Source organism: Rhineura floridana, chromosome 11 (genome assembly GCF_030035675.1).
Source record: "Rhineura floridana isolate rRhiFlo1 chromosome 11, rRhiFlo1.hap2, whole genome shotgun sequence".
NCBI lineage: Eukaryota > Metazoa > Chordata > Lepidosauria > Squamata > Rhineuridae > Rhineura > Rhineura floridana.
This window is the reverse complement of record NC_084490.1, coordinates 14240410-14253056: the sequence shown is the minus strand read 5'-3', so window position 1 is coordinate 14253056 and position 12647 is coordinate 14240410. Positions and strand designations below refer to the sequence as shown.

Here is a 12647-nt window from a genome sequence, read left to right as displayed (position 1 = left end):
AGGGTACAAGATGAAGGAAGTGTGAAAATTGAAGGGAGAAATATCAATAATTTAAGATATGCAGACGATACCATACTACAGTAGGGCCCCTCTCATACAGTGGGTTACGTTCCGGACCCCCGCTGTAAAGTGAAAACTGCTGTAAAGCGGAACCCATTGAATAGAATGGCACACAATGCCCGAAAACCACTGTAAAAGCGGAGCAAGTGCCATATGAGTGGGGCTTTAGTCTAATTGCATCTAATTGAGAACGCTGTATTAGCGAATCGCTGTAAAGTGAAGCGCTGTAAAGTGGGGCCCTACTGTACTAGCAGAAACCAGTAATGTTTTGAAACAAATGCTAATGAAAGTTAAAGAGGAAAGCAGAAAAGCAGGACTACAGCTGAACGTCAAGAAGACTAAACTAATGACAACAAAAGATTTATGTAACTTTAAAGTTGACAAAGAGGACATTGAACTTGTGAAGGATTATCAATAACTTGGCACAGTCATTAACCAAAATGGAGACAATAGTCAAGAAATCAGAAGAAGGCTAGGACTGGGGAGGGCAGCTATGAGAGAACTAGAAAAGGTCCTCAAATGCAAAGATGTATCACTGAACACTAAAGTCAGGATCACTAAAGTCAGGATTATTCAGACCATGGTATTTCCGATCTCTATGTATGGATGTGAAAGTTGGACAGTGAAAAAAGATGATAAGGGAAAACTCAACTCATTTGTAATGTGGTGCTGAAGGAGAGCTTTTTGCATACCATGGACTGTGGGGGGGGAAGCAAATACTTGGGTGTTAGAACAAATTAAACTAGAACTATCACTAGAAGTTAAATTATGATGAAACTGTGGTTATCATACTTTGGACACATAATGAGAAGACATGATTCACTAGAAAAGACAATAATGCTGGGGAAAAGAGAAGAGAGTAGAAAAAAAGGAAAACCAAATGAGAGATGGATTGATTTCATAAAGGAAGCCACAGACCTGAACTTACAAGATCTGAACAGGGTGGTTTATAACAGATGCTACTGGAGGTCGCTGATTCATAGGGTTGCCATAAGTCTTAATCGACTTGAAGGCATATAACAACAACGAAAAGGGTACAGTGAAGGCGTCTGCCTAATGTCAATAGGCAGGGAGTTCCAAAGTGTAGTTCCTGCCACACTGAAAGATCAATTTCTTACAAGAGCAGAACAAGTAATATGTGGCACCTGTAGCATGAAAAGCACACCTTGAACTTGGCCTGGTATCAAATTGACGACCAGTGGAAATTTCAGAGCAGAGGTATGAACTGACAGGTTCTTACTCATGTCATCAATCATACCACAGCATTCTGAACTTTTCAGATTTTCCTGCATCGTTATACCCTGCAATCTTGCACTTTTGCAAGTGACAGGGCGGGGAAAAGAAGTCTGCATTTTGCAAGGAAGTTTGCATTTTGGAAGGATCTGCAGCAAGTGGGACATCTCCTACCTGCTGCTAATGCTTGCAAAAGGGACATTTCTTCCTCTCCTGCCCTTCACTTGACTGAGAAGGGGAAAAGAAGTCTGCTGTGCATGGGAGAAGTCCCTCTCAGCCAATACCTGTAAAAAACTGAGGCTGCTTTCCTTGGCTGTGTATGCTTGTTTCCAATACGGAGCATTCATGTCCAGTGAATATGAGCAGGATTTAACTTTCCACCTATTACCTCAAAAGCATGGGGGAGGGGGTTGAATTCTACTTTGATTGCCAAGACCTGTTACCTCCTGAAACAGGAGGGCAAAGCCAAGGAAGATTTGAACCCTCCCAGTAACCCATCAGAGACATTAGTTGATGAACAGGTGGGTGACATTAAGAGAAATGGCATCACAGGCCAAATTTGATCCCCTGGAGGGCCAAAACTGGCCCACAAACTGGAGGTTCTCCATCCCATTCTTTCTTGTCAGACCTATACATTAATTAATGTAAATTCAGGAACAATCAGGTATTACATTTGGGCCTAAAAAGACTATTGCCATTCTTCTTAGCTCAGTTATGCCTCCTTTGACCCTGCTTTGAATGATAAAACACAGTTCCCTTCCGTCTACCGGATGATCCCCAATGGAAGTCCCCAGTATGTTGGGATTGTTCAGCTGCTTCAGCATTTTGGTTGGACCTGGATTGGCCTGATTGTTTCAGATGACGACACTGGAGAAATGTTCTTGAGGATTCTCATTCCTTTGCTACTGCAGAGCAATATTTGTGTTGCTTTTAAGGAAATCATTCCAGCACTGAAGGATATTGTTGAAGTAACAACTGAATTTGAGAAGCTATCAGAAAGGATAAGCTCAAGTCTCTTACCAACTAAAAGCAATGTGATTCTTCTTCATGGAGATACACGGTCCATGGAAGCATTACGATTTGTGCTTGCGTTATATGAACATGTTGAAACTAAACCAATAGAGAGAGTTTGGCTCATAACAGCTCAGTGGGATTTTGCATCTGTAGACCATAGCAATGCATTCACACCAAAATCCTTCAATGGGACTCTGTCCTTCACACTCCACACAACTGATGTTTTGGAATATGAAGAGTTCCTTGAGAATTTAAATCCTAATCAATCTAGACTTGATTTAATCACATGGTTCTGGTCGTTTGTATTTGTGTGCTCATTGCCCACATTTATTTTTCCTGAAGCAAATACAGTAAACTGTACTGGGGAAGAGAAGTTGAGGAGCCTTCCTGGAATTGTGTTTGAAATGAGAATGTCTGGCCAGAGCTACAGTATCTACAATGCAGTTTATGCTGTAGCACATGCTCTCCATGCCATGTTTTCATCGAGATCAAAGCAGAAGGCAATGGGAGATGGAGCCAAATGGAATCTCTTGAATATCGACCCATGGCAGGTGGGATTCTCATGTCCATGTGTACTGTAAGATACAAACGCAAATGCCTTTCACTGGCAAGAGTCAGGTTCTTTATTTACTGCAGTAATTTGTTGAATTTGATAGGACTCCCAAAAACAATGTTTAACTTTCCTTCAATCAACCTCTGCATTCATGAAGGGCTTTTCTTTAGTTTTGAAATGTACTACATCAGCGTTACCTAATGTTTTTTCTCTGAATGTTTTGCCTGCAATTCACATCAGCAGTAACCAACATGGGTAATGATCAGGGATGATGGCAGTTGTATTTTCAGACGTCAGGCAGGTACAGCATTAGAGAAGGCCATTCTACACAAAGCCTGTGCTGGGAAACAGGAGATTCCTGTTGTACTCATCTTCCACCTGCACTCTTAGGTATCTGGGTGGCCACTGCAATTACAGGATGCTGGACTAGAGGGGTTATTGATCTGATCTATCAATTCTATTATTATTCACTAATAGGCAAAAAACCTTGCGGTTTAAGAACGTACCTATAGCCAACAGTTATTTCTATCAAACTTTTAAAAGCAGGGAAATTGGGCAGCTATAGTGAAAGCACCAGGGGAGCAGGAGATCTGACCTCCTTTCTGAGATATTGTACTGCCCAACAAATTTGTCAAAATGAAAACATGATTTGGGTTGGTCTTTCACAGTCCAATCCACTTCCTGTGTAGTTTGGAAGAATTTGGTAAATAGGATTATAGGATTACAGGTACTCTATGAACATGGCTGATTTTTAATTAATTTGAACAAATTATGAGAACACAGAGTGAAAAGAAGTCCAACAGGGGTCTGTTTTTTTCTCTATCTCCCTTTTTACACTTTGAACTCTCGATTATATCTGACTGTTTTGTGTATCGCCATGAAAATTTAAAGATTTGTTAAGCAAGCTCAGGACTATAAGTTTTGTCAGGTTTTATTTTGAAATGAGCTTATGGGAAGCATCAGAATGGCATGGGGGTATTTTCAGTTTAACATTGTGGAATACGAAAAATCCACTCGGCTATAGTGTAAAGCCACTCTCTTGGCTGTATAATTACTGTTTGTATATTTCACTTATCTCTTCCCATGAGGCATTACTATTGTCTAGTGATAGACAATATAACATACAGCATATAAAACAGTTACTTATATAAAAAATTAAACAACTGCATATATACATCTTAAAAAGAAAACAAAAAAGAATTATAAGAAACCAAAATAATCAGTTCAGTTCCAAGGCAGACTGGGATAAAGGTTTCAGAAGAGTTGCTGAAAGAGGGACATCTTTAGTGGATACATAATAGACAATGTGCATGGTTGATATGAAATGTGTGTGCATCGTATGTGCTTATGAGAGGTGTTTCAGTGATGTCTTTCTAGACTTGTATGGACTTACACATCAATATGAAATTTTGAGTAGAAAAAAACCTGTTGTCTAATAGCTGGGTTTTAAATTTGTGAAGTGAGAATTTAAATTAAAAATTCTAGTTCTTCTTAGCATACATGCAAGGTGATACGCACTTTATTCCATCTAACAATTATCCACCGTACATGAGAAAGCAGCATAAATTTGAATATAATATTAGAGTGGGCAAAATGGGTTGCATGTCAACAAGAGAAATAATTCTTTCTCCAATCTAGCTTCACTCCTTTCTGAAACACATCCAGTTCAACAATAGTGTTGGGGAAGAAATATTTTTTGATAAAAATGGAGAGTTGGCAACTGGATATGATGTCATCAACACAGTTACGTTCCCTAATAAATCCATCTATAAAGTCTGTGTTGGAAGGATGGACCCTCTGGCTCCTGAAGGAAAACAGTTCACCATCAATGGAAGTGCAATTGTGTGGAATCACAAGTTTAACCAGGTAGAAATGATTGCCATTTTCCAAAACTGCAGATTTAGTGTTTGCCCTAAGTCCACATTCTGGCTAGACCACAAGTGTGTAGTAAACACGTCTGTAGTGTCCATATGGAATGGAAATGGACTGACTTCAAGTCGATCCCCACTTATGATGACCCAATGAATAGTGTGTTCATGGTAAGCTGTATTCAGAGGGGATTTACCATTGCCTCCCTCTGAGGATAGTCCTCCCCAGCTAGCTAGCGCCTGCTCAGCTTGCCACAGCTGCACAAGCCAGCCCCTTCCTTGTCTGCAACTGCCAGCTGGGGGGCAACTGGGCTCCTTGGGACTATGCAGCTTGCCCATGGTTGCACAGGTGGCAGGGCACATAACCCCTGAGCCACTCACTGTGGGGTGATCTTTAGCTGGCCCTTGATACCCAGGAGACACGAGTGGGGATTTGAACTCACAGACTCTGGACTTCCAGCCAGGCTGTCCTCCCCATTGTGCTATATCAGCTGATAGTGTACATAAGTGTGTAATAAAGCCCAGCTCATACTGTTCCATGCAGGTGTTTCTAGAGGCATCTGCACACATCCACCTCTCCCCCCGACACACACACAGAACATTTTTGAAAAATATCTTGAGGTGTTCTGAGGCAAAGTCTTTTTGGGACTGATGGGCCTAGCTGACATATAGTCAATCGTAGGGGGAATAGTAAATTTTAGAAGTATGTAAAAATCATTATACATAAAAAAACACTGTATGTGTTTTATTTAGTCTACCAACCACTAACACCCCCTTGGAGTGATCAAGACCTTTCAGGAGGACTTAGTTTCAGGAGGACATTTTTTGTTGACATATGGGCTCCTAGTAAGTCGCTTTGATCGCTTTGTAAAAACAACAAAGAAGGCAGAGAGGCAATCTCCAGACCACCTCAGATGTGATCCATCAGGTCAGCTGGAGATCTAGAAATTTGTGGATTCTAAAGGAGAAAACCAAGCAAATCCACACATTGGTCAGGAGAGTGTGGATTAAATGATTCTGCATAACAAATTGTTCTTCCTAGATTCTTACCCCATCTCTGTATAGGCTCCACAATCACAAAAAAGTCATGGAAAGACTGTTGGTCAGGTCTGCTCCTTGAGAATCCATAATGGAGACCCTCCAAACAACATCATGTAACACTCCATACTGCTGAAGTCCACATAATTGTTTCATGAAGCTGCTCAAGAAGATCACAGCAGCATGATCCTGAGTTTCAGAGGTCAATTTCCTTTGACCTTATTGCTTGGCTTATTGCAAACCTTTGTTCAAAAGAGAATTATATATAATTGCCAACTCATATAGATACATACTGCCATCCTCTGTAATGTACGAACTGGTAAAATGGGATGAGTATCAAGAAAACAAAAAAAATGAAATTATCTTCATCCTCTTCATTCCTTGTTTGCACTTAATCTTTTCCCTTCGTTCCTTTTCACTCTGACCTCCACAGCCTAGATCTATTCCCTACTCATTCATTCCAAAGGACCTGCAAGGACAGGATGGGTTGGTCCCTTAACCTTTTTGAGCTGATGCCAGATAGAGTTGGTATACTGGGCTACAGTGACCAAGGGTCTGACAATATATGTTCATATGCCACATGAGTTGTGAGGATAAAGTGAACGGGGAGATGAGAGAAGGATGTGAGAGACAGAGAGAAGGAGGCCAAGCATCTGGGAACAGATCTCGGAATATTTAGGGATTCTAGAGAAGGAGTCAGGGACTGATTGTTGGAGTGTAATTATTTGAAATGGGTGAACAGGGAAGAGGAACAGTGGTGGGCCACTTGGACAGAATGGTGGGACTGCCCACCTGTCAATCACCTGATGTCACCAGGACATGACTAAAAAACAATACCGGGTTGTCCAGAGTGTTTCTGATGTTAGCTGGGCTGGAAGTATCTAGAAAGGATCACCTCCTCTTGGGAGCTCTGGAATGGAAGCAATCCAGGCCAAGTTTGCATTTTGCACCAAATGTGAAAGGTACAAAACACAGGTCATCTTCTCTGGGAACAAGCAGGAGCACATGTTAAGGCTCTTGATTGATCCTTTGCACCTGTGTCTTTACAAACTTCAAACCTGATGTCACTCATATGTGGTGTGGGTGATCATAGCTTAGGGAAAATGGCATCATTTATCTGTACTGTCTACATACAAAATGCTTCCTTTTTGGGTACCTTAGACACCACCCCAATCCACATGTGTCGAGCCTTGCCATCCTGGACATAGCAGGACTGTACGTGAGGGACAACAGATTTGTTGTTATGATTGTCTTCAATGCTCTGAAGGAATGATTTCTAACATGACAGGTAAGTAGACATCAGAACGATAGCCGACAGGATGCTGAAACAAATATGCTTAAATGGAGGATTTGCATATCCATGCTCAGAACTAACTGTCCACAAAATCAAACTATGTCTTGTTTGTGTGAATGGGCCATTGTAGATATAAGACCTTAGAAATAACTTTCATAATCTGTACAGGGATCTGTAAATAGAATTTTTCTTTAATAGACATACATAAGCTTGTTTTTTATTTATTCATTGCTTCTTATTAAACATCCTGAAGCAGTTTATCCGTAAAAAATCAAAGATGATATATTTAGTAAATCAAATTTAACAGAAATACAGACTTTGAAAAAAAAATCCCTTAAAAGGCTTATTGGAAAAGAAACGTGTCCAATAGGCCCAAAGATTATGGCTGTCTTAGAGGTTTTATTGCAACCTGCTGAGACAATGAACATGACATGGACTAAATCCTGCAACTGACCACAATACTTACACATAACTTAAATAATTTACAGTACATCTTGGTGAATGATATATATACATGGAATGTTTGGGGGAAGGGAAGGAGTTAGGGATTCTTTTGAGGAAGAATGTTTCTATTTACTATTGAAAATGCACAAATAAAACTATTTTAAAAAAGAGGTATCTAAATTTTGTTAAATAATTTTTTAAGAATAAAATAGGTAATGGAAGGGTGGGGGCTACCACACTTAAGGCAGGATTCAAAAATTGTACAGAAAGGGCCTCCTGATTAGATGGTTTCTGCATCAGTCCTTGCCCTTCACTGCACAGTGATCATAATGGGTGAGTGCAACGCTCAGAAGAGGTAACAGCATCTTTAAGACATCCGGGTCAAAACCTGTCTAGAACTTCGTAAACCATTACCAGTGCCTTGAAGCTAGTGTGGTAACTAATTGGCAGCAAGTGTAATTCTTTCAACATTCACACAACATGATGGCAATACTCTACTTCATGAGCAGTCAAGCCACTATGTTTAAATTAGCTTCAGCTACTTGGTTTACCTCAGGGGCAGCCCCACATAGAGCACATTGTGTTAATTTATTCTGGAGGTTACCAGAGCATGGATAACAGTAGTCAGGCTAAATTGGTCAAGAAACAGCCATTGCTGTACCACAAGCTGAAAGTATTTAACCAAAAAGCACCGCTAGCCACTAAGATTACCTGGGACTCATGCTAAAGAGATGGATGCTGGAGCACCCCAATGCTGTGATTTTACAAATAGCGATCTTATTCATCCTCCGTTTCTTCTTTCCCTCCCTTCCTTTTAATATATATCTCACCAAATCCCATAGACTCAAAGGGTAGATTGGCAAACACCCTCTTTGCCATCATTACTGTCAGAGCAGCTAGAACAGAAGTGGCTTCCACACCTGCAACAGGAGGGCTTGTGAGGATGAGAATAGACTATAGAGATTTATTTATGATTTTTCATACTAGGGGTGGGGGTAAATTTAAAGGATACAGTAGATATTGTTTAACCTCATTTCAACTTCCAGTGGTTACTGCTATAATGTATTAAATCAGCATTTGAGAAGAACATGTGAGATTCCTAAATATTAGCACCAAATTAACTGAATCATTCAGTTTCATCACCATCCTACTGTTTTAGTACAAAGTTCTTCGTGATGATAATCATATCTCTTCTTCTAAAATTAAAACCTGGGACCCCACTCTTCTTCTCCAAGTGAAATAAGTTCAAAGCCACATTTCATGCAACAATATTAAACATGTAATATGAGCTAGGTTAAGAGGATACATTATTCATGAATGAGACGTATAACTTTCAGATGCAGCTCATTGTGACAAGTGCCCTGAGGATCAGCATCCTAACATCAAACGTGATCACTGCATCCCTAAACATACTGTCTATCTATCATATGGAGACACTTTGGGAATTATGTTTGCTTCAACTGCTCTTTTCCTTTCCCTGATCACACTTGCAGTAATGGGGATTTTCATTCAACATCAGAATACTCCCATTGTCAAGGCCAACAACTGGAACATCACATGCACCCTCCTCACTTCCCTATTGCTTTGCTTTCTGTGCTCCTTCTTATTCATTGGAAAGCCTGGGAAGGTGACCTGCCTTCTCCGTCAAACAATATTTGGAATCATCTTCTCCCTCGCTGTTTCTTGTGTGTTGGCTAAAACCATTATTGTGGTTCTGGCCTTCATGGTCACCAAGCCAGGAAACAAGATAAGGAAATGGGTAGGAAAGAGGCTGGCAGTCTCAGTCATCATCCTCTGTACTCTTATTCAAACTGGCATCTGCACAGTGTGGTTGGGAACATCTTCTCCTTTCCCAGAGTTTGATATGCATTCCCAGTCTGAACAGATCATTGTGACATGCAATGAAGGATCAGCCCTCATGTTTTATATTGTTCTTGGTGACATGTGGCTTCTGGCCATCCTCACCTTCATTGTGGCTTTCTTTGCCAGAAAATTGCCTGATACTTTTAATGAAGCCAAACTCATCACCTTCAGCATGTTAGTGTTCTGCAGTGTTTGGTTATCCTTTGTCCCAACCTACCTGAGCACCAAAGGGAAATACATGGTGGCTGTGGAGATCTTCTCTATTTTGGCCTCTAGTGCTGGATTGCTGGGTTGTATCTTCATACCCAAATTCTACATTATTGTATTGAGACCTGACCTGAACACCAGGGATCAGCTCAAAAGGAAAAAGAAGTATGATATCTAACTGATATCCCATTAAGTCTTATAATTCACTTCACCTGTCGTTATTTTCGTGCTTTTTTTTGTTTTAGGACTGTAAACCCACACTTTCTGTATACTTGTAAGCTTGTAACAAAGACTTTATTGGATAATGTTGCTGGGCTGAACTACACCTCCCCAAACCCTTCTCACATCACTCTTGTATCAATCTCACATCACTCTTGTAGCTGGGGTGTATGTGTCTGCCACCCCAGAGCTGCCATTTGCCCTGCATAGGATTTTTTGGGAATTTGTCTTTTCAATTTGTGATGTGACAGACATTGACAGCCTCCATTTAAAGAATGACAGCTTATTTTAAGAAAAAGAGCAATTTAAGAATAAATTCACTGAAAATAATCAGTGAATAAGGCCTATAATTACTATAATCCTATATCCTATAATCCTATATTTACTTAAATAATCCTGAAGGGAAAAAGCCACTATGGTATGATTCTTGAAGAATAGTTAACTAAGAGGCAAAAAAACTCCAACCCTGTGTGCTTTAAGAACATACCTATAGCCAACAGATATTTCTATCAAAGTTTTAAAAACAGGGAATTTTGGCAGCTATAGTGAGTTCACCAGGGGTGCAGGAGACCTGACCTCCTCTCTGAGATATTGTACTGCCCTACAGATTTATAAAAATGCAAACACAATTTGTGCTGTTCTTTCACAATCCAATCCACTTCTTGTGTAGCTTGGAAGCATTTGGTAACATGTGTGTCTGAGCTTATGGTGAGTGGTGGAGCATTTAGGGAGTGGTCTAGAGAACAATATGGATATCTTTCTTGTTGCAGTCAATTAGATTGACTCCCTATGTTTGTAAAATATATATCGCATAATAACTTCCCTTCATAAACTTATACATATGCTTTATAAATATGCAAGAAAGCTTTCTCAATGAGCAGCATAACAATGGATTCAATTATCTGGGAGGTGGTGGGCTCTCCAACACTGGAGGCATTCAAGAGGCACCTGGACAGCTTCCAGTTGTGTGTGCTTTAAGTTGGATTCCTGCATCAAGCACTGGGTTGGACTCTATGATTCTATAATGATATATATCTGTTTGTTCCATTATACCCTTTAAATTAGAAGATTTTGTTGTATAATTAGACTACACGATTAGAAGATTAAGGTATGTTAAAATAGGCCATGGTAGACAGTTCCAAAGGTGTCACTTGTGTTACAGAAGAGTTCAATGCATCCAGAGATATCAAAATCTCTCTCTCTCACTCACTCATTCCTTCTCAATTTTTCTACATGAATTCCTAAAATAACCTCATGAATCAGAGAGAATTTAACCCATTAACAGTGATCTTGTAGGTCAAGGGTTGGTAACCCTGGCTCTGAAGTTGTTCTGGTCTAGATCATAGATAGTAGAGTTGGAAGGGATCTATAAGGCCATGAAGTCCAACCCCCTGCTCAATGCAGAAATCCATATCAAAGCATTCCCGACAGATGGCTGTCCAGCTGCCTCTTGAATACCTCCAGTGTCGGAGAGCCCACTACCTCTCTAGGTAATTGATTCCACTGTCATATGGCTCTAACAGTTACAAAGTTTTTCCTGATGTTCAGTCAAAATCTGGCTTCCTGCAACTTGAGCCCATTATTCTGTGTCTTGCACTCTGGGACAATTGAGAAGAGATCCCGGCCCTCCTCTGTGTGACAACCTTTCATGTACTTGAAGAGTGCTATCATATCTCCCCTCAGTCTTCTCTTCTCCAGGCTAAACATGCCCAGTTCTTTCAGTCTCTCCTCATAGGGCTTTGTTTCCAGTCCCCTGATTATTCTTGTTGCCCTCCACTGAACCTGTTCCAGTTTGTCTGCATCCTTCTTGAAGTTCAGAGACACCAACTGGATGCAGTACTCAAGATGAGGCCTAATCACAACTCCCATTGTGCCTATTAGTCATGGTGGTTGGTGTGGGGCTAATGGATGTTGTAGTCCAGAACATCTTACCTCTGCTCTTGCTCTTCCAGTCCTTTATTATTTATTTATGAGATTTATATCCCACCCTTCCTCCCAGTAGGAGCCCAGGGCAGCAAAGAGACACTAAAAACACTCTAAAATATCACAAAAACAGACTTTAAAATATATTACAACAAAACATCTTTAAAAATATTAAAACAAAACTTCTTTAAAAATATCCTGTTGTAAAAAGCTCTTAAAACATCTTTTAAAAATAATTCCAACACAGATACAGACTGGGATAAGGTTTCTACTTAAAAGGCTTGTTGAAAGAGGAAGTTCTTAGTAGGTGCTGAAAAGATAACAGAGAGGGTGCCTGTCTAATATTTAAGGGGAGGGAATTCCAAAGGGTAGGTGCCATTCCAAAACTCATTTGGAATGTGGTGTTGAAGGAGAGCTTTGCACAGACCATGGACTGCGATAAAGACCAATAATTGGTTGTTAGAACAAATTAAACCAGAACTATCACTAGAAGCTAAAATGATGAAATTGAGGTTATCCTACTTTGGACACATCATGAGAAGACATGATTCCCTAGACAAGACAATAATGCTGGGGAAAACAGAAGGGAATAGAAAAAGGGGAAGGGAAACCAGAGATGGATTGATTCCATAAAGGAAGCCACAGACCTGAACTTACAAGATCTGAACAGGGTGGTTCATGACAGATGCTCTTGGAGGTCACTGATTCATAGGGTTGCCATAAGTCGTAATTGACTTGAAGGCACATAACAACAACATTTCATCAGTAGACATTGCATGGGAAGAAGCTAAGGAAGTGAGAAAGTAACCTTTCTGAGAGTTGATAATATTGGAAAAGGTAATTACCTACCCTGTAATTCTCATAATTACTGTCTTCATGTATTTTCACTGTGATCGCATGGCTCACAGTAATACACATGAGTCCAGCTGTG

The 12647-nt window shown here is 40.2% G+C and overlaps 1 protein-coding gene across 1 annotated transcript; it reads left to right on the top strand.

Moving 5' to 3' along the window:
• The first annotated feature begins 8999 nt into the window (after positions 1-8999).
• LOC133367448 (vomeronasal type-2 receptor 26-like) lies at positions 9000-9752 on the top strand. The gene has a single exon (XM_061591550.1). The coding sequence runs from the start codon at positions 9000-9002 to the stop codon at positions 9750-9752; it is 753 nt and encodes a 250-aa protein (XP_061447534.1).
• Positions 9753-12647: the final 2895 nt, after the last annotated feature.